This window comes from Pseudoliparis swirei, chromosome 19, assembly GCF_029220125.1.
Source record: "Pseudoliparis swirei isolate HS2019 ecotype Mariana Trench chromosome 19, NWPU_hadal_v1, whole genome shotgun sequence".
In the NCBI taxonomy this organism is placed as follows: domain Eukaryota; kingdom Metazoa; phylum Chordata; class Actinopteri; order Perciformes; family Liparidae; genus Pseudoliparis; species Pseudoliparis swirei.
Genome location: NC_079406.1, coordinates 7,358,195 through 7,380,283, shown reverse-complemented (window position 1 = coordinate 7,380,283; position 22,089 = coordinate 7,358,195). Strand labels below are relative to the sequence as shown.

The 22,089-nt window shown below is 42.2% G+C and overlaps 2 protein-coding genes across 5 annotated transcripts in view; both read right to left on the bottom strand.

Moving 5' to 3' along the window:
• Positions 1 to 4,011, bottom strand: part of si:zfos-2326c3.2 (misshapen-like kinase 1) — a 60,508-nt gene extending 56,497 nt beyond the window's left edge. For all 4 annotated transcript variants that reach the window (XM_056438692.1, XM_056438694.1, XM_056438693.1 and 1 more), the window contains exons 1-2: positions 3,889 to 4,011; positions 2,873 to 2,938 (exon numbers count right to left, since the gene is read on the bottom strand). In XM_056438692.1, the coding sequence (XP_056294667.1) occupies positions 2,873 to 2,938; positions 3,889 to 3,945 (123 nt within the window). In that variant the 5' untranslated portion in view covers positions 3,946 to 4,011. The remainder of the gene's footprint in view (positions 1 to 2,872; positions 2,939 to 3,888) is intronic.
• Positions 4,012 to 16,469: 12,458 nt separating this feature from the next.
• LOC130210107 (beta-1,3-galactosyltransferase 1-like) lies at positions 16,470 to 21,444 on the bottom strand. The gene is made up of 4 exons (XM_056440088.1): positions 21,419 to 21,444; positions 19,677 to 19,845; positions 18,491 to 18,751; positions 16,470 to 17,072 (listed from the first exon to the last, which is right to left on the bottom strand). The coding sequence occupies exons 1-4, from the start codon at positions 21,442 to 21,444 to the stop codon at positions 16,470 to 16,472; spliced, it is 1,059 nt and encodes a 352-aa protein (XP_056296063.1).
• Positions 21,445 to 22,089: the final 645 nt, after the last annotated feature.

Genomic DNA, 22,089 nt, shown 5'->3' with positions numbered 1-22,089 from the left:
TGACCTTGACCTTTGACCCGATCAATCCCAAAATCTAATCAAATGGTCCCTGGATAATAACCAATCATCCCACCAAATTTCATGCGATTCGGTTTAATACTTTTTGAGTTATGCGAGTAACATGCATACAAATAAATAAATAAATACACGGCGATCAAAACATAACCTCCCGCATTTTCAATGCGAAGGTACAGTAATAAGAGAGAAAACGGCAAAAAATAATCTCCATAGTGTCTTTTGACTAATTATCTCATATTCATGAGATACTCTACTGCCTTTGTCCGTGCCCTGTTAAGAAGTTATTACATGTTTTTACAAAGAAACCAAGGTTGAATATTCTCTAAACTATCTGGCGGCCGGGCGATCAAATGTAAATAACGGAGAACAAATTGATTCAATGCAGAAATGAGGAGAGAATGTGAGGGGGAAATTGTATAGTTAATCGTAATTAAAAGCCACTAATATCAACCTTCTGTATGCCTTGGTCCGAGCCAACCACATGCCTCAAAACAGGAAGTCCGTGGTAAAGTAGTAAAGCCCGCCTCTTGCTTGATTTGATTGGGTGCCTTGGCCAAGTGTGACAGGTGTGACGACTTTCCCAGCCTGCCGCTGGAAAAGTTGCATATTTTGTAAACATTTAGCGGCGCCAGAAAAAAATGCAACGAGAGGAGCCGGGTGCGCCGCAGGAGAACAATGGCTTTTCTTTTTGCGGGGGCCATTCAAAGGTTTGGAGGCGCGCGACGAGGCGACGCAACCGCTCGCGGGGCCCTGAGCGCGACGCACGGCCGTCACTTCGCGGCTCCGTGAACCGAGCCGTTGTTCTCTTCTGGAGATCACCAGCCTCTTTGGGTTTCATTCCCTCGCACACCGATATGCATCGAGGACAGCTGTGTCCTTCCAACTTGCCCCGAGGGTCGGTCGTGCTCGGTTGCCATTCCCTCCTACCTGTTGCCTTTGATTAGGAACACGATCTAGCCACTACGAATCTGAACAGCTGTACAGCTTTCTGTTGACCTCACATGTCACGGTATGTTATCGTGTTGTGATCGCGTCACACCTAACCTTCCTCTGATGCTCTCTCTCCCTTTGGAACTTTCCCCTTCATGCTACATTACTGAATGAGGAAAAAATGAGGATGTAATGGGAACGCAACACGCGTGTAAACAAATTAAAGAAAAGGCCTCTGATGCTTTGTCAGCACTTCCTGTGCTCACGTCAATCCACAAGTACGTATTTTCTTAAGGAGCTGTGTGTGTGTGTGGCACAAGTCATTGTTCTAAAAGGCTCTGTTCCTGTCCTGTTTCTCCATGATGGGACGCATTACGGTTGAAAACACACACACACACGCACACACACACACACACAGTTTGAATTTTTCTCTGCTGTGAGTCCCCATTTATAAAACATTCCATTCATCCATATTAGGTCTCTGCTACATTAATGAATGTGAGTCACCTGACACAATTTGTGATATATTTTTTTTAAACCCCGTTTAAAAGCAGGCTGTGTGAAGCCTGACACAGGCCATACTGTCCTGAGCATCTCTTGCAGCATTTCTTCTTTCAGGAAATCAAGCAGCAACAGAGGCACACACACACACACACACACACACACACACACACACAAACACGCCTTCTGTTGCACACACTCGTGAGAAGCCTCCATAAACCCTAATCTTTTAACCTCAACCATCAATTCATACTCTTGCCTTTTAAAGCACATTTTTGAGACCACTCTTAAAGTCTTTCTCGCCGACAAGTTTTTTGCTGCAGGAGAAATAACATTCCTTCTCATATAGCTTCATGCGTCTTGTATGATTGATTTTGGATTGAAGCAATTTCACATTATCTTTTGGAATCGACAGGTCTATTTGTGTTGTTCTTTGCAGGTCGGAATGCACATCTCTCTCACGTAGCAGCAGCAAAGATTTTTAAATCTCCGATGATAGTACGAACACGACAGTCTTCCGACTCTCTTTCACACAAATCCTCATACCCCAAAGAGATTTATGAACTTCAGGGTCAGAACTGAAAGTGTTCCACACATGTACGGTTTGTGGACTTGCAGGAGCATGTAAACATGATTTACACAAACCGCCCGCACACACTTTAACCCTCCTGTTACCTTTAGGGTCAATTTGACCCCATTCAATGTTTAATGTCTGTGTTCTTTGGGGTCAATTTGACCCCAGGCTGTTTTTCACTGTGTCAAACATATAAGAAATATCAACTGTTTTATATATTTAAAGGGCTATTTAGGTAGTCAACAAACAAACATAAAGTACCTCACACTTAAACTTGGAAAACAATATTACTTCTAATAATTTTCTGGAGGTTTTAATTGCTGGGGTTAAATTGACCCCAAGGGTAAAATATGTCAGTAAATATAAAGGTAACAGGAGGGTTAAACATTGAATGGGGTCAAATTGACCCTAAGGCAACAGGAGGGTTAATAGGCCTCGACACCTCCTGTAAACCACAGACCACTCAAACACAAACGGATAGTGCGATAAGGAAGTGAGCCCCACCCAGGGCCTTCAAAAGATGCTGCAGATGCTCTTGAAGATGGTGTGTGTGTGTGTGTGTGTGTAAGAGCTAACAGGATATTTCAGTCAGCTGAAAATTGCTTCTTTTTTCCTCCCAACTAACTGGAAGTAGTATATTTTACCAGAACTGGCGTGTCAGCAACTGTAATTTCAGGCGTGTCTGCGTGAGTAAAGCTTGTGAGGAGTTTTTTAAAATATATATTTTCTTGAACTGGCTCACCGCTGTGTGAACCGAGGTTTAGACAGAAACACGACCGTGTGTGTTGGTATCAGCAGAAAGTGTTGCGTGCGTGCAACAAGGTCCTGTAACACCATGCGAGCGCTCACCTTGTACACCTGACCGTAGGTTCCATTGCCAACCACCTCCACCAGCTCAAAGATACCTGCTGGGTCCTGAGAGGAAGAGAAAAAAAATTGATAAAACAAGATAAGCATCAAGTAGGATGCATACTGAGATTATTTCTAAATGAAAAGCGCTTTATAAATAAAAAAGCATTATTATTATTGACGATATAGAAAGATGGTACATATCAACAAAGTCATAATGCAACAGGTTCAGGCTCAGCTGAACAGCTTTATGTACCCGGTACGATACACAGAACAATGCAGCGCTGTACTGGGATGCAGGCTGAGGAAGTGGGACTGCGAATGGGGAGAACTTCGTGAGCGACAAGGAATGAGAGGAAATAGAGGAAATAAACTGACATTTTTCATTTAATAGGTATTGGGTTCACTGGCTATAGAAATATTATCAGCTCAAAATACATAAAATCACAAAACTAACTAGAAAGACATTAACATTTCCTACAGGGATACTGATATAGATACTGGGAGGAAAAATACATTTCCATAAACCAGCATAAAAACTCCACCAACTGGCTCTAAACTATTAGAGTGAGGTGAATTGGGTTCAAACAGCCATGTGCTGGTAACTAGAGGGCTCTGTGTATATATGGATGTCAATAAAGAGGCACAAAGTTGACATTAGTGGGCTGTCACTTGTTGCACGTCAACTTTTCAGCGGGTGCAGCCGAGGAGAGCTCGCGTGCGTAAAAACCGCTAGCTCGTGAAGTTACGACAGAGCGAACGGGACACGGCGCGCGGACGGTAACGGAGCGAGGCTCTGTGCACGTGAGACGTGACACGGCGCCGAGGTGAGGACGCGCAGAACCGTTTCGTTAAAGCGAGAGCCGAACCGTGAGACCAACAACTCGACCGCTCCGGTTGACTTGTTGCTGGAAACTCTCCCTGCCGTTATAAGTTGCAAGCAACACCCGCCACATCCTGCAATGTTTACTCAAACTCACTTCATTGCAAAAGTAAGACAACATTTGAAAACGTACCCTTAAAGCAGCGAGGTCTATGCTGTCCAAACTCCGAGTGGTGTTTTCTCTCGACATTGCTGTCAACAACTGTTGTCAGCGCGCTGGTGTTTGTGTCCTTAAGACATGGACCGTGACCGTTTCTCCCCGACTAACTAACTAACGGGTTCTCCTCTCGTCCGGTTCATTCTGAAGTTTAGCTAGCAGTGACAAGCACCTCGCTTCCGGTTTGACCTTTCAAAATAATTGCCTAAAACACGAAATTCCCGGTATGTTTGGATTATTTTCGGTTAATATTCTTGGAGTTCACTTCCCGTTTCACCACAAACATAACAGACACTACTTATTTGTTGTTTTAATTATTTTTGTTCTACCTCAGGTCGAAAACGTATAGAACGACCAATGTTTAATTATGCAGAATATCAACTTCCGGTGTCTGACTGCATTAACCTCGTTTCACTTGACGTTTTGCTCCTGGGAAGTGATTTTTTTCTTCTTCAAACGACTTGGATAACTCGACTAGTCCACAGACCACAACAGGAAAAAGAAAGGAAGACATTCACAACTGAATCAAACAATGTGTTATACAGCACATATGCGCCTGACAATAATATCAAACGCTAACTTTACAAAATCTGACCATCCTTGTTTGTGCGCGTGAGTGTTTGTTTTTGTAGGGAAAAGTTCACGGTCCTCGAGTGATTCAGTAAATCCCACCCTCATCACCGTCCACTTTGCTAATACCTTTTGACGTAAACAAAATTAAATAAAAATGAATTATTATTACTATGTTGTACGAACGCTAACTGAGAGAAAAAGTGCACACATACACACGCACGCACACACATACACGCGCACACACTATCTGGACCCACTGACACATTCTTTCTTGATTTTTTGCAGACGCTTGTGTCATTGCTGTTTCAGTATCACCGTATAGTGTTTCAAGCATACATGCATTATACTGCATTATACTACTTGGTTTATCTTGAAACTTTTTCAACATAACATCTGGTTCACCAAGAAAATATATAGTTTCAACCTTGCCTCTTTGAGCTCTTTGCAACATATATGTTTGACATTGGATATAACAGGCCTCACCTCATTGATTACATTAATTATTGCTGGATTAAATGTAGGCCTATGTGTCCCACCCTGGACATAAGAAGTGGACATAGTTATTTTGTGACATCACCCATTGGTTTGTGGAGTACGGTTTATATGTCTTGAGATCACCGTCGCCAACATGGATTATGGCCATCACCATGTTTGTTTTTTTCACACCCGATGAATGGAAGTTACCATTTTTGGATTGCAGAGGAGTATTGTTGATACACTGAATGCTTTCTGATATAGCTGCAGTCATCTGTTAACCACACCAAGCTTACCCTAAACCAAAGGCATACCCTGCTTTGTTTTATTTGACACATTTTTTAAAAATGAACACAACGCTGTATTGAAGAAGCCTTAACACTAGAGATTGAGACCATACATTCATATTTAGAATGTTTACTGAGGGAATAAATCAAGGGAGAAGAAGAGTCATTTTCTCTTTAAGACTTCTATACAACCAGATGAGTTGCCCCCGGATGGACACTAGAGAGAATGCAGATTTAAGACATGTCTGCATCAGCGTCACTCGGCAGAACAGGAGGTTGCCGCCCCGTTCCCACCTCCAGGCCCACAGTAGGCCTTTTGAACATACTGGTTCAATGACGTTATTACTGTAATTACACTTGTGCTTTTCCTGCTATGCAAAAGGTATATCGTGTAAAATCGGGCTCTGAATCCAACTTTAACCACCGACTCTTTTTTTTCATAATTGCCAATGTTATTTTTGCCAGGACAGCCCAGAAATCAGAAAACGGGACGAGAAAGCGAAATGTCTTGCCATGCAGCAAATTGTGTGATTTATTCAGGGCTAAATATGGCAACGTCCCATCTTGTTTTAATGTCCCGGTGCAGGCATGACAGTGTGGAGGCATGTGAGCTAAGTAGATAAAAGATGCTGTTCCTAACTCGAGCCATGCTTCTCCAGTGAGTCGTCTTATTCTGTGGCGTTTGAGCCCAGCAGCTGTCACTCAGAAATGTCATTGTGTGACAAATTTGATAGAAATATGAATGGACCCATTAGTATTCATCCCAGTAACATTAGCTAAATATGCAAATTGCCCTGCACTGCCAATTTAAGGAAAATTACTACAACCTCCATGACTTACACAAGTATTTTTTTTATCCGTGACTATATGACTTTAACTGTGTTACACTGGGTGACAAAAAAGCTGCAGTTTGATCTTGAGGGTGGGATTTTGAGCACGGATGTGTGCTCTTTTTTTTAATGCCAAAAAATTGTGATTAAGGTTCGTGAAAAAAAAAGATATCTAACTTGAGAAAATGATGGTTAATATAAGTAAATTTGCCAGTATTTCTTAAGGAAAGCTACTCTGTAGCCACTCTCAATGAAAATGCTTGTACGGTCACACATTTCAATGCAAAAATATGCTGCTATAAAAATAAATGTCCCTTCACGTCGCATGGCAAGTTGGCAACACACCACTATAGCTTTACCTATGTATTTATGTTTTCAAGTGTACAATGTATAAAAGAGACGGTGCTTGACATTCCGGTCTCCTGACCGAACCAATGAGTCACAGTCAGCATGGTGAAATAAGGGTCATTATGTGGTGGGACACAGTCAACTGTGTGTGTGTGTGTGTGTGTGTCAGGGAGAAACAGAAAGAGGGAGACTGTGCTGTCTGTGGTGTGTGTGTGTGAGTGTGTGTGTGTTTGTAGGCGTGTGTGTGTGTATGTGTGTGTGATTGCAGGAGAATAAGAGAACGACGGCAAGTGCCTCTCTTGCACCCTCTGTATGTTTGTTTGTGTGTGTAAGTGAATGTGACGAATTAAGAGTGAGGATGGGGGGGGGGGGGGGGGAGGGGTCTGTGAGTGTGTAGTGTGAGTGTGTGTTTGTTTCGCTGTGAAGAATGGCCTCTCTGTGGTCCCACACAGTGGTCCTGTTCACATCAGGGTCAGCTGCTCACACACACACACACACACACACACACACACACACACACACACACACACACACACACACACACACACACACACACACACACATGCACACAAACACACACACACATGCACACAAACACTCATTTCCAACCTAAACAAGACAACAGTCTGTGAAACAATTGAAAAAGAAAATTCTGGAGAGTGATAGAGGCCACTTGTCTGTCCCTCGCCATTGCATCTTTCTTTCTGTGCACTTACATACGAGGTATTCCGAGGAACTTGACATGTTACTTATCCAAATCATTTCCTGAGGTTGCTCTCATTTATGCATGCACACACACACACACACACACACACACACACACACACACACACACACACACACACACACACACACACACACGCAGGAATAAACACGTATAAGCGACAGCATTGCCAGATATCATTGTCAGTGATTTTTTGGAATCAACGAGATGGCCAGGCAACTTCTACTTTGAACTTCATTCTTTATTACCTTCGCATTGAAAATGCGGAAGGTTATGTTTTGATCGCCGTGTCTTTATTTATTTATTTATTTGTATGCATGTTATTCGCAGAACTCAAAAAGTATTGAACCGAATCGCATGAAATTTGGTGGGATGATTGGTTATTAACCGGGGACCATTTGATTAGATTTTGGAATCAATCGGGTTAAAGGTCAAGGTCAAGGTCATGGAAAGGTCAACATCTTTTTTTTTACCATAGCACGATACATTTTTGTCCAATTAGCATGCAACTAATGCCAAAATGTTCATAATTCAATGCCCACTCTTGTTATATGCGAAGGTATGCGCTCTACCGAGTGCCCATTCTAGTTTAGAGATGAAATAGTTCATTTAAATGTTTTGTAAAAAAGTTGATGTCATATTCAAGGCACCAAGAAGACCAGTTCACAGTCAGCGTGCAAAAAGAACCTCTGTAAGCATAAGAAAATCACTGGGAGGAAACAGCGAAAAGCAAAGTAACATAAAAAGGTCTGAGAAACATCTCATATCATCAGGAAAGGCTGATTACAGTCACTATGTTTTAAGACCATCTCGCCAAACTAAACGTGATTCTTCCAAATTGGTGGAACCCACATGCTTTCAAGCGTTAGCGATGTTTGCGGGTCTGAGGGTTATACGAGGGAGCAAACCTCCTCTGCCTGACCGTCTTCTTCTTCAGAGAGGCTATCAAGTCTAGTTTCATTCTCAGTGAGCCTGTGGCACTATCGACAAGATGATCAATCTGGGACAGACTAAAGTTAGACCAGGAGTCCTCTGTTATATTGAGACGTGGTATTGAATCAAATGCAGAAGGAATCGCTTCTTTAAATTTAGCTACAGCACCGTCAGTTAGACATCTGGTGTAGAAACCTTTGACTAACAGTGTACACTCCGGTAGTAGAAACTCAAAAGTTATGAGGTAATGGTCTGACAGAAGAGGATTCTGTGGGAAGAATATTAAATGTTCTATTGTCAATGCCACATGCAAGAACAAGGTCGAGGGTGTGGCCAAAGCAGTGAGTGGGTTTCTGTACTCTCTGACAGAAGTCAATCGAGTCCAACAATGAGATGAATGCAGCACTAAAGCAATCATTATCAACATCCACATGAATATTAAAATCTCATACAATAATAACTTTATCAGATTTAAGGACTACATTTGATAGAAACTCTGTAAATTCAGATAGAAATTCTGAATATGGACCTGGTGCCCGGCACACTACAACAAATAGAATTGATTAATGTTTTCCAGGTTGGATGTGAAAGACTAAGAACAACAACAAAAAACACTAATTACATTTATGGAATTTGAAAATAAATTAAAAGGATGAAAACAGCATAAAGTGTCTTAACATGGTTGTTGACCACCACAAGTCTTAGTGGCTGCTCATTGTCGCTTCTCCATCAGAGGGACCAACGGCCATTCCTCCAACACGCATTCCATCACTCTGTGGTTTTATGATGGTTGCTGGAGCGAGCCGTCGTAATGTTTCGCAACAAAACCTCCCCAAAAAATATTCAACCGGAGACCGTAGCACGATTCAACCCATCAAACTGTCTATGGAGCTTCAAATGTGTCACCTCAACGCCCCAAAACAGAAATCAACAACACGTTATTCAGATCCTGCAGAGGTTCATGCTGATTGAATTTTCATCTCTTTATCCGCTTTCCAGTCATGGCGGAGACTGTACACTGTTGTTTTTCTTCTTTTTTTTACTCTTATAGACACTGCAACAGAAATAAAGAACCGAACACATGTGACATCATTGTGGTTCAGGATGTAGTGTAGAGTTCTTAACCTGTCAGCATTGGAGTCTGAAACCTGAACTCAGGTTCTCGTGATCCTGGTATTTAATGACATTTTGGTCCATTCAGTAATATCTAGCATCACTGTCAAGGTAAGTGAATACAGGATCAGTGGTTGCCATGGGAACATCACATCAATATGTGGATGCAGGATTCCCCCCCATAGATGAAAGAAGCTGCTGCTACGTATAAGCAAACTCCTCATTGAAAATTATGAAAACTGTATGAGCAACAGCCTGCATTTTAAATTCCCAATCTCTCTCATTTCCGACCACACGTCAGTCCTTTACTTTGGTCTCTTTTCTCATTTTCCTATTGACCACAAGAGAACGCTGTTGCTCATGTTTGCGCATGACTAACTCAACGTGTGACGTCACTCATGTACATGTATAGGAGAGGAGGGGCTTTTAGATTAGTCTTTCTATTTTCCTCCCTCTATATGCGTCTATACCGTCTGTCTGTCTGACCGTCTGTCTGTCTTGTGCTACAAACTACATGGTTTCCTGTTGCTTTTGCAAACAGGTTGAATTATAGGAGAGATTTTCAAAACGTGAAACTTGATTCCTCAATTCAATTCAATTCAATTCAGTTTATTTGTATAGCCCAATTTCACAAATTACAAATTTGTCTCGGAGTGCTTTACAATCTGTACACATAGACATCCCTGCCCCAAAACCTCACATCGGACCAGGAAAAACTCCCAAATAACCCTTCAGGGGGAAAAAAGGGAAGAAACCTGGAGGAGAGCAACAGAGGAGGATCCCTCTCCTAGGATGGACAGATGCAATAGATGTAATGTGTACAGAAGGACAGATTTAGAGTTAAAATACATTCAATGAATATGACAGAGTGTATGAATAGTTCATAGTAGGCATATTCCACGATGGAGACCTCCACGATCCATCAGGCAGATGGCGGTGGGGAGGAGGAGTGGGCGGAGTCTCAACAGGACAGTGGCGTAGTCATGAGCAGGAATTCCACGACCCAGACGATCCATCAGGCAGATAGGATCTATGCCGTCTCATAGGGTCCGATGACCCCATGAGACGTAAAGTCAAAAGGACTTCCGAGGAGAAAGCAGAGTTAGTAACGTGTGATTGAGAGGCGAAAATTCAACGTTCAGGGGAGAAAAAAGAGGTGAGAGGTACTCAGAGGATCCAAAAACGTGCCCCGGCAGCTATAAGCCTATAGCAGCATATCAAGGGCTGGACCAGGGCAAACCTGATTCAGCCCTAACTATAAGCTCTGTCAAAGAGGAAGGTCTTAAGTCTACTCTTAAACGAGGTGACTGTGTCTGCCTCCCGGACTGAAATTGGAAGCTGGTTCCATAAAAGAGGAGCTTGATAACTAAAGGCTCTGGCTCCCATTCTACTTTTAAGACTCTAGGAACTACAAGTAGTCCCGCATTTAGTGAGCGTAGCTCTCTAGTGGGGCAATATGGTACGACAAGCTCCTTAAGATATGATGGAGCATCACCAATCAAGGCTTTGTAGGTTAAGAGAAGAATTTTAAAAGTGATTCTTGATTTTACTGGGAGCCAGTGCAGAGCAGCTAGTGCAGGAGTGATGTGATCTCTTTTCTTAGTTTTAGTGAGAACACGAGCTGCAGCATTCTGGATCAACTGGAGGGACCTAAGAGATTTATTAGAGCAGCCTGCTAATAAGGAGTTGCAGTAATCCAGTCTCAAGTAACGAACGTGAACCAATTTTTCTGCATCTTTTGAGACAAGATGTGCCTGATTTTTGAAATATTACGTAGATGAAAGAATGCAGTCCTTGAGATTTGCTTTACGTGGGAGTTAAAGGACAAGTCCCGATCAAAGATAACGCCAAGATTCTTTACAGTGGTGTTGGATGCCAGGGCAATGCCGTCTACAGAATCCACATCACCAGATAATTGATCTCTGAGGTGCTAAGGGCCGATTAAAATTACTTCGGTTTTGTCTGAGTTTAACATCAAGAAGTTGCAGGTCATCCATGTTTTTATGTCTTTAAGACATGCTTGAATTTTACAGAGTTGGTTGCTCTCCTCTGGTTTTATCGATAAATATAGTTGAGTGTCATCTGCATAACAATGAAAGTTTATGGAGTGTTTCCTGATAATATTGCCCAAAGGAAGCATGTATAAGGTAAATAAAATTGGTCCAAGCACAGAACCTTGTGGAACTCCGTGATTAACGTTGGTGGTTATCGGCGTCATCGTTTACAAATACAAACTGAGATCGATCTGATAAATAGGATTTAAACCAAATTAGTGCCGTGCCTGAAATGCCAATCGACTGCTCCAGTCTCTGTAACAGGATGTCATGGTCAATGGTGTCGAATGCAGCACTAAGGTCTAACAAGACCAGGACAGAGAGGAGTCCTTTATCTGCTGCCATTAAGAGGTCATTTGTAATTTTCACCAGTGCCGTCTCGGTGCTGTGGTGTTTTCTAAATCCTGATTGAAATTTCTCAAATAAACTATTATGATGTAGAAAGTCGCACAACTGATTTGCGACCACTTTCTCAAGGATCTTGGAGAGGAAGGGAGGTTAGAGATCGGTCTGTAGTTAGCCAATACCTCTGGATCCAGAGTGGGCTTCTTCAGGAGAGGTTTAATAACAGCCACCTTGAAGGAGTGTGGTACGTGGCCTGTTAGCAGAGACACATTGATAATATCTAATAGAGAGCCGCCAATTAAAGGCAAACGTCTTTAAGCAGCCTCGTCGGGATGGGGTCCAAGAGACAGGTAGGCGTGTTCAAGTAGAAACCGTTGAAAATAATTGGTCACGGTTGATAGGAGAAAATCCTCCAAATATACACCAGGGCATACAGCGGTTTCCAAGGCCATTCCACTTGAGAACAGATTGGCACTGGTTATGGGCAAGAGATTATTAATCTTGTCCCTAATAGTTAAAATCTTTTCATTAAAGAAGTTCATAAAGTCATTACCACTAAGGTTTATAGGAATGCTCGGCTCCACAGAGCTGTGACTCTCTGTCAGCCTGGCTACAGTGCTGAAGAGAAACCTGGGGTTGTGTTATTTTTTCTATTATTGATGAGTAATAGGCTGCTCTGGCATTACGGAGGGCCTTCTTATATGTTTTAAGACTATCTCGCCAAACTAAGCGGGATTCTTCGAGATTAGTTGAACGCCATATGCGTTCAAGCTTTCGTGACGCTTGCTTCAGTTTGCGGGTCTGAGGGTTATACCAGGAGCAAACCTCCTCTTCCTCACTGTCTTCTTCTTCAGAGGGCTATCGAGTCCAGTGTCATTCTCAGAGAGCCTATGGCACTGTCAACAAGATGATCAATCTGGGACGGACTAAAGTTAGACCAGGAGTCCTCTGTTATATTGAGACGTGGTATCGAATCAAATACAGAAGGAATCGCTTCTTTAAATTTAGCTACAGCACTATCAGTTAGACATCTAGTGTAGAAACTTTTGACTAACGGAGTACACTCCGGTAGTATAAATTCAAAAGTTATGAGGTTGTGGTCTGACAGAAGAGGATTCTGTGGGAAGACGTTCAAATGCTCAATGTCAACGCCATAAGTAAGAACAAGATCAAGCGTGTGGCCAAAGCTGTGAGTGGGTTTCTGTACTCTCTGACAGAAGCCAATCGAGTCCAACAAGGAGATGAATGCAGCACTAAGGCAATCATTATCAACATCCACATGGATATTAAAATCTCCAACAATAATAACTTTATCGGTTTTAAGAACCAAACTTGATATAAATTCTGAGAATTCAGATATAAACTCTGAATATGGACCTGGTGGCGGTACAGAATCACAAATCGAATTGGCTGTAGTGTTTTCCAGGTTGGATGTGAAAGACTAAGAACAAGGCTTTCAAATGAGGTGTAGTGTAATTTTGGTTGAGGATTAATTAATAGGCTCGATTCAAAGATGGCTGCTACTCCACCTCCTCGACCGGTGCCTCGAGGAATGTGAGTATTAATATGACTTGGAGGAGTCGATTCATTCAGGCAGACATATTCTTCATGGCTCAGCCAGGTTTCAGTTAGGCAACATAAATCAATGTGATTATCTGATATTAAATCATTCAGTAACACAGCTTTAGATGACAGAGATCGAATATTTAGGAGACCACATTTAATAGACCTATTTTGTTGCACTGCTGAAATAATGGTGTTAACTTGTATAAGGTTATTGTGTACGACTCCTCTTCTGCTTACTTTTGATTTATTTAATTGAAGTGGCCGTGGGACAGACACAGTCTCTACTCTAAAGTCAAGGGTGGGTAACTGCTCGAATGGAAGAGCAGAGAAGGGTGTTAAACTACAACTCTGCTCCCGGTTCCTGATCTGAACCCTGGGTTGTCATAGATTAAGTCCGTGATCAACTTGGTCATATTCGCAGAAATGAGACGCTCCGTCCAACGTGGGATGAATGCCGCTCTCCTCATCAGATCAGGTTTTCCCAGAAAGTCTTCCAGTTGTCTACGTAGCCCACATTATTCGCTGGGCACCACCTCGACAGCCAGCGGTTGAAAGACGACATTCGGCTATACAATTCGTCTGTCTGCAAATTTGGGAGAGGGCCAGAGAAAATTACAGTGTCCGACAACGTCTTGGCATAAGCACACACCGATTCCACATTAATTTTAGTGAGTTCCGAGCGGCGGCTCGGCGTCATTACCACCGGCGTGTATTACAATCTGACTGTATCTCCGCTTATCTTTAGCCAGCAGCTTCAAACAAGACTCCACGTCGCCCGCTCTGGCCCCCGGGAGGCACACGACTCTGGTCCGTGGCTTCGCTATTTTCACGTTCCTGACTATAGAGCTCCCGATAACCAGGGTGTGTTCCTCAGCGGGTGTGTCGCTGAGCAGGGAAAACTGGTTCGAAACGAACATCTTTGATTTTCGCCTGTGGTCTGATGAGTAAACACGGTATTTTAGTGTTATTCGGGCTGTCATGGTGTTCTCATCTTTAATTAAAACAGAAGTGCTGTGTGAACTAGCCTCAGTTTTATCAGCCACGATGCTGCTTCCATTATCATTGACGATTGAGAAGAAACCAGGACAAAAGATACCAGGAAATAACTTTTTATGAGTCTTACTGCTGAACGATTGAAAAGAAAGAGAAGACAAAATCACGTGATCCAACATGCATTTCACACAAAGGAGGCTCATTTAACCACTCACTGACGTTCAAATGTACAGTATACATTGTATATATTGACTGTTGTGGAAGAGGGAACATATAAAAAGGTATGGTGTACTGCAAACTTTAATATAACATTTTTCTAAAAATGACAAAATAAACTTTGATGGGATGAATCAGTATTTAGTTTAATTAACAGACATGTATATAAAAAAAATATTTAAAAATATTTTCATCCAAGTTAAATAATTATATTGGAAAAGTCCAACTTATCCATTGTTAAAACCTAATTATACATACATTTACAGTTTAAAAAAATAGCAAATAATGTGTATCTGCTGATCGGTGCTATTATGGTGTAACAAACTGGAGGTCGCGTGAAAGGCTTTCATTGGCTGGAGACCTAACTGATCAATACCATTTGAAAGTCTGCAGATTTAAGCTACTGCTGGCTTCCAGAAGATTCCCAGAGTTGTGTTTCTATGGAAAACAGGAGATAAGGGGGCGCTTTGTGGCAGACCTATGTACATATGCTTAGCACACAATAATCGGGACTCAGCTGTACTAAATAATTAAAGCTGTGCAGGGTCAGTGCTACCTCTATTCCACATAATTCACCAAACACAGTGGCTGTTAATAGTGTAACATCTTCATTGAAGACTTTAAAGTGTATTTAATAAGTTAGAAGCAGTTATGTAAGCAAAATACAAATATCACTACACCACTGGAGACATGTCCAGGTTCTCCCATTTTTCCAACTAATGAGAGCATCTCGAGGTGAGTGTGTTAACACATTTTAAAGTATCTAAACAGGTGTGAGACCTCTTCTTTGAACCAGTTATCAGGCTAACTGATGGGTAAACTATGCTACCGGAGACTAACAGATCCATCATACCTTCTTTTCCCTACAGATGGACAGTTAAAGGATCATCAAAGTTATGGAAATAAATTTTTTAAATGTTGTGGCAATCCATCCAATAAAAATAATTGCTACATTTCACGCTGAACAAATAATGCTAACCAGAGGGTGGGGCTCGAGTCACTGGATCCCCACAGTCATTAAAATGCATCCTCTGGAGATTATGAATGTGTATACAATTGTATGGCGTGTCAAGAAACTTTCACCCAATAGATGATCCATCAACATCAGCAGGATTCATCTTTTACAGGACTCTACATCTCATGGTCATCACATTCAGTGCTTGAGATAGTTTAGAAGTGGTGTCCTTACAGCCACTCCACAAGAGGAGCGAAACAAAAAACAAAATGTAACAATATAAAATATGATAAACAACCAAGTATAGCAAATCAACAGAAACACAAACTGTAACATCCACATGACCATAAAGGGATCAAACTGTACGTACTCAGACACCAGTTTCCTCAAAATGAACAGTATAAGCGAGGGATAGTAATTTTCATCAACTGTTAAACATATTGTGATCTATGACTTAAAAAGCAATTACTTGCACAATTGTTGCTGTACTGCATGTTCCCCAAGCTGTATTGTCAGAGCGAAATGCTGCAGATTAAATAAAAAAGTGATTTGCAGTAAACCTAAATTAGTTCTACAAGTGTATGTCTTGCAGAAAAAGGGTAATTTCTGTTTCCCTAAAAAGACTGATGGCGACTGCCAACATGCAAAACGTCACAACACTGCATGCGCAGAATGTGCAGCCATAACAGGTCGTCATGCTGGTAAAGATATTCTGGTTTCCCCGTGTTGTGGCGAGTCAGTTTGTTTCAAAGTTGTCCGTCTGTAGTCACGTCAATCTCTTTCTGCCTGTTATTTCCGTGGTAAAATGTAGTCATGCACATTTTGCACTCGTCGATTCATGGTCGAAATAAATTTGACATTTCTTCATGCCATGAAGGTTACTTTGAAAAAAATATCAAACCACATAGGAGCTTTATGTGCAGACGACTCCATTGGTTCACGTCCTAAAATCTTGACATCTTTGCAACCATTTGTGCAATCTCGACAAACACCTCATATGAACCTTCATTTGCTCAGCCTCAAAAATACACATCTGTCCCACAACCTCTGTTCTTCTGGTATCAAAAGTTCAGACAAGATAAAAGCAATAAAATACAATGTAATCAGAGTTTTGTTCGACAGGGCATGAAATTGTTCTTAAGGCAGTCAGAAGTGTGAGCAGTCATCATGAGACTGATACACTCTCCACACTCGTTTAAGCTGGTCAGAGCTCCCCAGTATTGTTGTTATGACTGAGGTCCAGTAACAGTTGCTGGTCAGATAAGGCACCATTCCATGGAACGAATGACCACGAGGAGGATTCGTCAGTGCGATTCCCAAATGCCTCATGCACAGTCCCACGTAGACATCTTCGATGTAAAGAGCTTTAACATGTGCCGACGCCTCCAGTATCATCTTGGGTAAATCCAGTGAGAACACATAGCCCAGCCCCCGGGCGTACGTTGGGTAATAGTCCTCGGGGAAGACGGAAACCGGCAGAAACCACTTTGAGGTTCGGTCTCTGAGAACAAGGGCACCCCTCGCCACCATTCCCGTCATGTAGAGGCGTTGCGGGGCTTTCAAAAGCATGCTGACCAGGTTGCGGACGTTAAGGAACATGTCGGAGTCTATTTTCATGGCGAAGGAAGATTTGGGGCAACGGGAGCTGAGCCATTCGAACATGACCATGGTTTTGATCGTGAGGTTTTTGTAGCTGTCCAGGAAGTCACTCTGGAGGATATCGTGATGTGTCCGGCTTTCCTCCAACACCTACAGGAGGGGGCAGATAGCAGACGGAGGTTATGGCTATAGTTTTCAACCGCTTACGGGGCAGCAGAAACAAGCTAGCTCGTTTACACGTCCAGCGGATGCAGAGCAACGTTAGCATTCACAGAGTCGTGTTTCTGATGGACCTGGAGAATGGACCTTCTGGTCTGATGGCCGCCAAACTCCTGTGGCTCATCAGCGCTAAACGCCACACAATGATGTCCTAACAGTATCTTAGGAACAGTTACAGACGTGTCAATTTCCGCTCGTCGTGTATCGGATTTTTTAAATTTATTTTTTAGAATTACTTAGATTTGGGAAAAAGATATGTTATGTGCCCTGGATGGACTGTCCAGGGTGAACCCTGCCTTCGCCCAATGTCAGCTGGGATCGGCTCCAGCGCCCCGCAACCCTAATGAGGATAAGCGGGATGGATAATGGAACGGAATGGGAAAAAGATAATAAAAAATATTTTGTCAAATTTAGCCACCAATACTATTAAAATAACCACAGAAGTCCATCCCGCAAGTTACTTTATTTATAGATCAACCATGACAGCTCCCTTCACATGGCGAACAATCAGCGGTACCCTGGCTAAAAAAATTCTGGTTGTTATATTTCCACGATTCCGTGGTTAACATACAAAAAATGTTGTCGTTATAATTGCAAATGCTGGATGAGACCGACCTGACCGGCTAGTCGCACACTTTTTCTGTCAGTTGCTGCAGGGCAGGTTGCTTTAAATGTGTTGCTTGCTGCTGCTACAAACAGACGGGTGGTGGGACTGAACCTGGATGGCACACCAGAACTGAAAATACACTAAGAAGCATGAGCCATGTGGGCTGTTGTGGGGAGCCTATATGGTCATATATCTCTTTAAGTTGATTTCACATTACACATCATTTGAGCCATTGTGTGGATCAAAGTATTGTGCAACGTTAATATTGAGTGCAAAATGCAGTCCGACATGGACATCGTTATCATGTCACATGTTACACAGTTATACTAGTTCAGCTGCGAGAACCTGTTTCATTTCTTTCTTTGCTCGGATTACACGTGGCAGATTTCAATTCAATTCAATTCAGTTTATTTTGTACAGCCCAATATCACACATTACAAATTTGCATCAAAGGGATATACAATCAGTACACATTCGACATCCCTGTCCCAGGATCTCACATCGGATCAGGAAAAACTCCAAAGAAATAGAAAAAACCCTTTCACGGAGGGGAAAAAAAAAAGAGAAGAAACCTTCATGAGAGCAACAGAGCAGGATCCCTCGCCCCCGGGTGGACAGGTGCAATAGAGGTCATGTGTACAGAAGGAAACGTTAAAAGTCTCTACCCGGTGTAGCTTGCTCATGTTGGACTATTAAATTGTCAAACGGCATAAACAGAAATGCGCTTATTAAATCAACTCACTTGCTCGTTGATGCTTTCTGTCCCATCTTCCTCTTTGGACATTCCCAGGAGGAAGTAGCGGCTCACCACTCTGCCCAGCACTGTCGTTTCTTTGCCCCACGTGTTGCGGATCGCGTTGCGGGCTTCTCTGTTGATGGGTGCGACTGGGATCATGAGAACCAAGAATGGCCTTTCTTGCCAACATCGATGTGGTTCATCCACGGTGATACTGTACTGGTTTGGGTACGGCACAAAGTACAGCGACGGGTCATCTGGTGAGAGCTGCAAACAGAGGAGGTTCATGGTTTTTTTTTTAGTGATGCTTCTCAATCAGAATCGGTTTTCTCATATAAGGAATTTGTCATGGCGGGTGGTGCAACAATAGACAAAAACATTAACAACAATCAACAACACAGTGTGAGAATTAAGAATATAGAATAAAGTGCACAGACAGGCAGGTTTCAGTACTAGTACTTACTAGTGTAAGTAAGTTTAAAGTGGCAAGTGTATTTAAAGTGAAGAGTTACGTGTATTTAAGTGGATTTCAGTGTATAATTAGGTGATGTGAAGAATTAAGTGATGTGCAGGTTAGTGACCAGAAGAAAATTGTTCTGGGGATGAAAGAGTCAGTCAGTGGGGGACAAATTATCTTTAAAAAAATAAAATAATAACTTTAGTGTGAAGTAAGATCATCTGGGGTCACACCCAATGCCCCACAGTCAAGCTGTCACTCATGCAGGCAAAGTCCACAGTCTAGTGACTCATAATCCTGAGTCACCTTCCACACTAATATTAGTTTCATGTTGAAAGGTGAAACATGGAGCCATCAATATGTGTTCAGACTAAAGGCGAAGGGTTTCTACCAAAACTGCCAATGTGACTGTACAAATGTTAGCTTTAGCTAGCAAGCAACATTCAAGTGTTTACACATCCTATGTATATATTTATCTCGATAAATAATGTGAGTCTTTTCATCGATTTAACTCAATCTGTTGCTTTTAAAAAATGTGTTATGTGTTCCATTTGACTACATTTAATAAAATCTCCCATATTGGTATTAATGAGCCACGTGTTTGCGACTAGCATGTGCCAATTACAAATCTAATATTATTGCTTGAATTTTAACCCGAGGATATTCGAAAGCTGAATTGAAACCGTCCGTCTTCAACATGAGCAAGCATCCCACGACTCCAACACGTATACTTACATCCGCTGCCGACGTATGCAGAGTGTTGTACGCTGTATGCGTCATGGTCATAAACCAAGACAGGTTGAGGCTTGGAACGGAGACGGTTAACATGAACGTCCCAACAGTGAGGAACAGCATCCACAAACACAAGAATCGTCTCGCTCTTGTCCATGTGGTCGTTTCACGGCTGAGACAAAAGGGAAAGTTTGATGTTTAATACCTCATAATCCCACATCAGGAGCACTTTGCTGTCCATTACTGGATTGGAATTAGGAAGCACTTTGCTAATATGGCCGCTCCTATGAGTAATGTAGGTGGTCCGCAGTCGTTTGTGATGAATGTGGATCTGTTTGGAGCAAATGAAGGAGGCTCAATTAAGATCTGCATCCATCAAACCACCACAAGCAGGGGAGCTTCGCTGCACTGACACAGAGAAGCGTTGGATGCGTTTTTAAACATTGTACAAATTGATTTCTTTTATGTGAACCTTTATTTACTCAGATAATCATATACAGGACTGTCTCAGAAAATTAGAATAGAGACAGTGTCGCATTCTCAAGAGAGCGCATGCTTGACAAAGTTCTTTATAGACTGTGGACATATTCTAAATATTGGTACTGCATACAGCGACCACTCAAAAAGAATCAGGAAGCTCCAAAACCACAGTGTTGACCTTTTGACCTCGAGTGCATTCAGCTGGCACTTGACCACACGAGAGCTCTGGCATCCGTGAGCCAGAACAGCGAGCTAATTAAGCTTCTCGCATGCAAGTGGAAACTTGCCAATCCGCATCACAACCTGTTCATGAAGCGGTGGCGATGCTGGAGAACCGCAAAAAAACAACACGGAGGAGAGGATGACGTGACGGTTGAAGGTTTGGGCTCGACAGAGAGATCGGATTTCAACGTAATCAGCTTAAATGTTATCTGATGGGTAGTATCTGGTATGTGAAACCCAGACAAGAACCAGCATTCAGCTCCAGATGAAAATATACTGAAATCCTAGTCAAAATATTTTTTTTTGAAACTGTAAGAAATACTACACTACGACTTAAAATGTCCCTCTTTAAAAAAATGATTAAAAAACATTTGATACAAAAACTCCACACTCATGTTCCCATCACATGGTTTGTTGATTCAGGTATTCTTAGTTTGCGGGGAGACAGGTTTCACAGTCAGTCAGGTTTCCTGTGCCACACTACTTAAAACCCACACAAATAACTTGTAGCATAAATGCAAAAAGAAAGTGCTCCCCACCCTTTTGTGGACTAGCCCCCGTCATTTAAAAAGCAACATGTTTCAACCAGCAGGCAGGCCGAGGCTTTTTGTTTTGTCGCCGCGGTATGATGTCTGAGGGTTCACATGAGAGCGGCTGCACAATGATGGGAGCCAAACCCTCAGATTTAGAGGGCTTTTCTGGCATAGATTTTTTAAAATACATAATGATAAAAAATAAGGGGAAAGGAGTTTGCAACAGCCTATACTTATATTTTAACGGTGAAATTCCCTATCAACTCCAACATGAGATTAGCTTTTCCTGCTGTATACTCAATTTACAGATTACAACCACAAAGTCATAAATGATACGTTTGCACAGTATATTGAAGGCAGGGGAGACTCTACTGCAATCAACTGGACCAATCCTCTTTATCAATAGCCACCTTTCAAAGCTTTTCTACTCAAGAAGCACACTGAGCCTGGGACTTCACTGTTCAAGGTCAATGCATTTGAAATAAACTTGGAATTAATATCTGGACTCACCATCTGCAAAAGGTGCTCTCCGCCATTCTTGCAACAGAGAGGAAGCTCCGAGCGCTGCGGCTGCTTCAGCGAGCTGCCAGACAGACAGCAGGTGACAATGAGGATGTTGCTGTACAAGTGTCAGTGCATTGTGGTTTGTGGGGCGAGCGTAGTAGACGAGCCACGGGCTTCAGCAAAATGCGTATGGCGGAGAGTGGTCGACGTGACTCAACACGCATCTTCCAAACTTTAAAAACAATACTGCATCACATCGAGGAGAACATGCGACAGCACTCCTTCTCTCATCCAGCGTCATCTCTGTCCCGTCAAGTCCAAGTTTCTCTACTTTTGCATTTAATGTCGCACAAATTTCTGTATTAAGAACATGAGAATAACGTCAGTACCGCAATGTTTCATAGCTCTTCCTGTTAAATGATTTAAGAATGTTCCACAACTCTGTAACACCCTGTTGGTTCTGTGTCTGTCTCCCCAGTGACTGTTGATTGTACATTTCCTTCACCTGGCCTCAGCCACTCCTCTGTCTCCCTGATTATTCATGCGCCACACCTGTGGTTTCTCCCCTGATATACAGGACTGTCTCAGAAAATTAGAATATTGTGATGAAGTTCTTTATTTTCTGCAATGCAATTAAAAAAACAAAAATGTCATGCATTCTGGATTCATTACAAATC

Bases quoted from the DNA above. Each gene is read 5' to 3' on its own strand.
- LOC130210107 (XM_056440088.1), bottom strand. From the start codon at position 21,444: ATGGCGGAGAGCACCTTTTGCAGATG. The intron at 18,752-19,676 runs GTAAGTATACGT...CTCTGTTTGCAG, and splicing joins TGCATACGTCGGCAGCGGAT to CTCTCACCAGATGACCCGTC. The intron at 17,073-18,490 runs GTGAGTTGATTT...CCCCTCCTGTAG, and splicing joins CAGAAAGCATCAACGAGCAA to GTGTTGGAGGAAAGCCGGAC.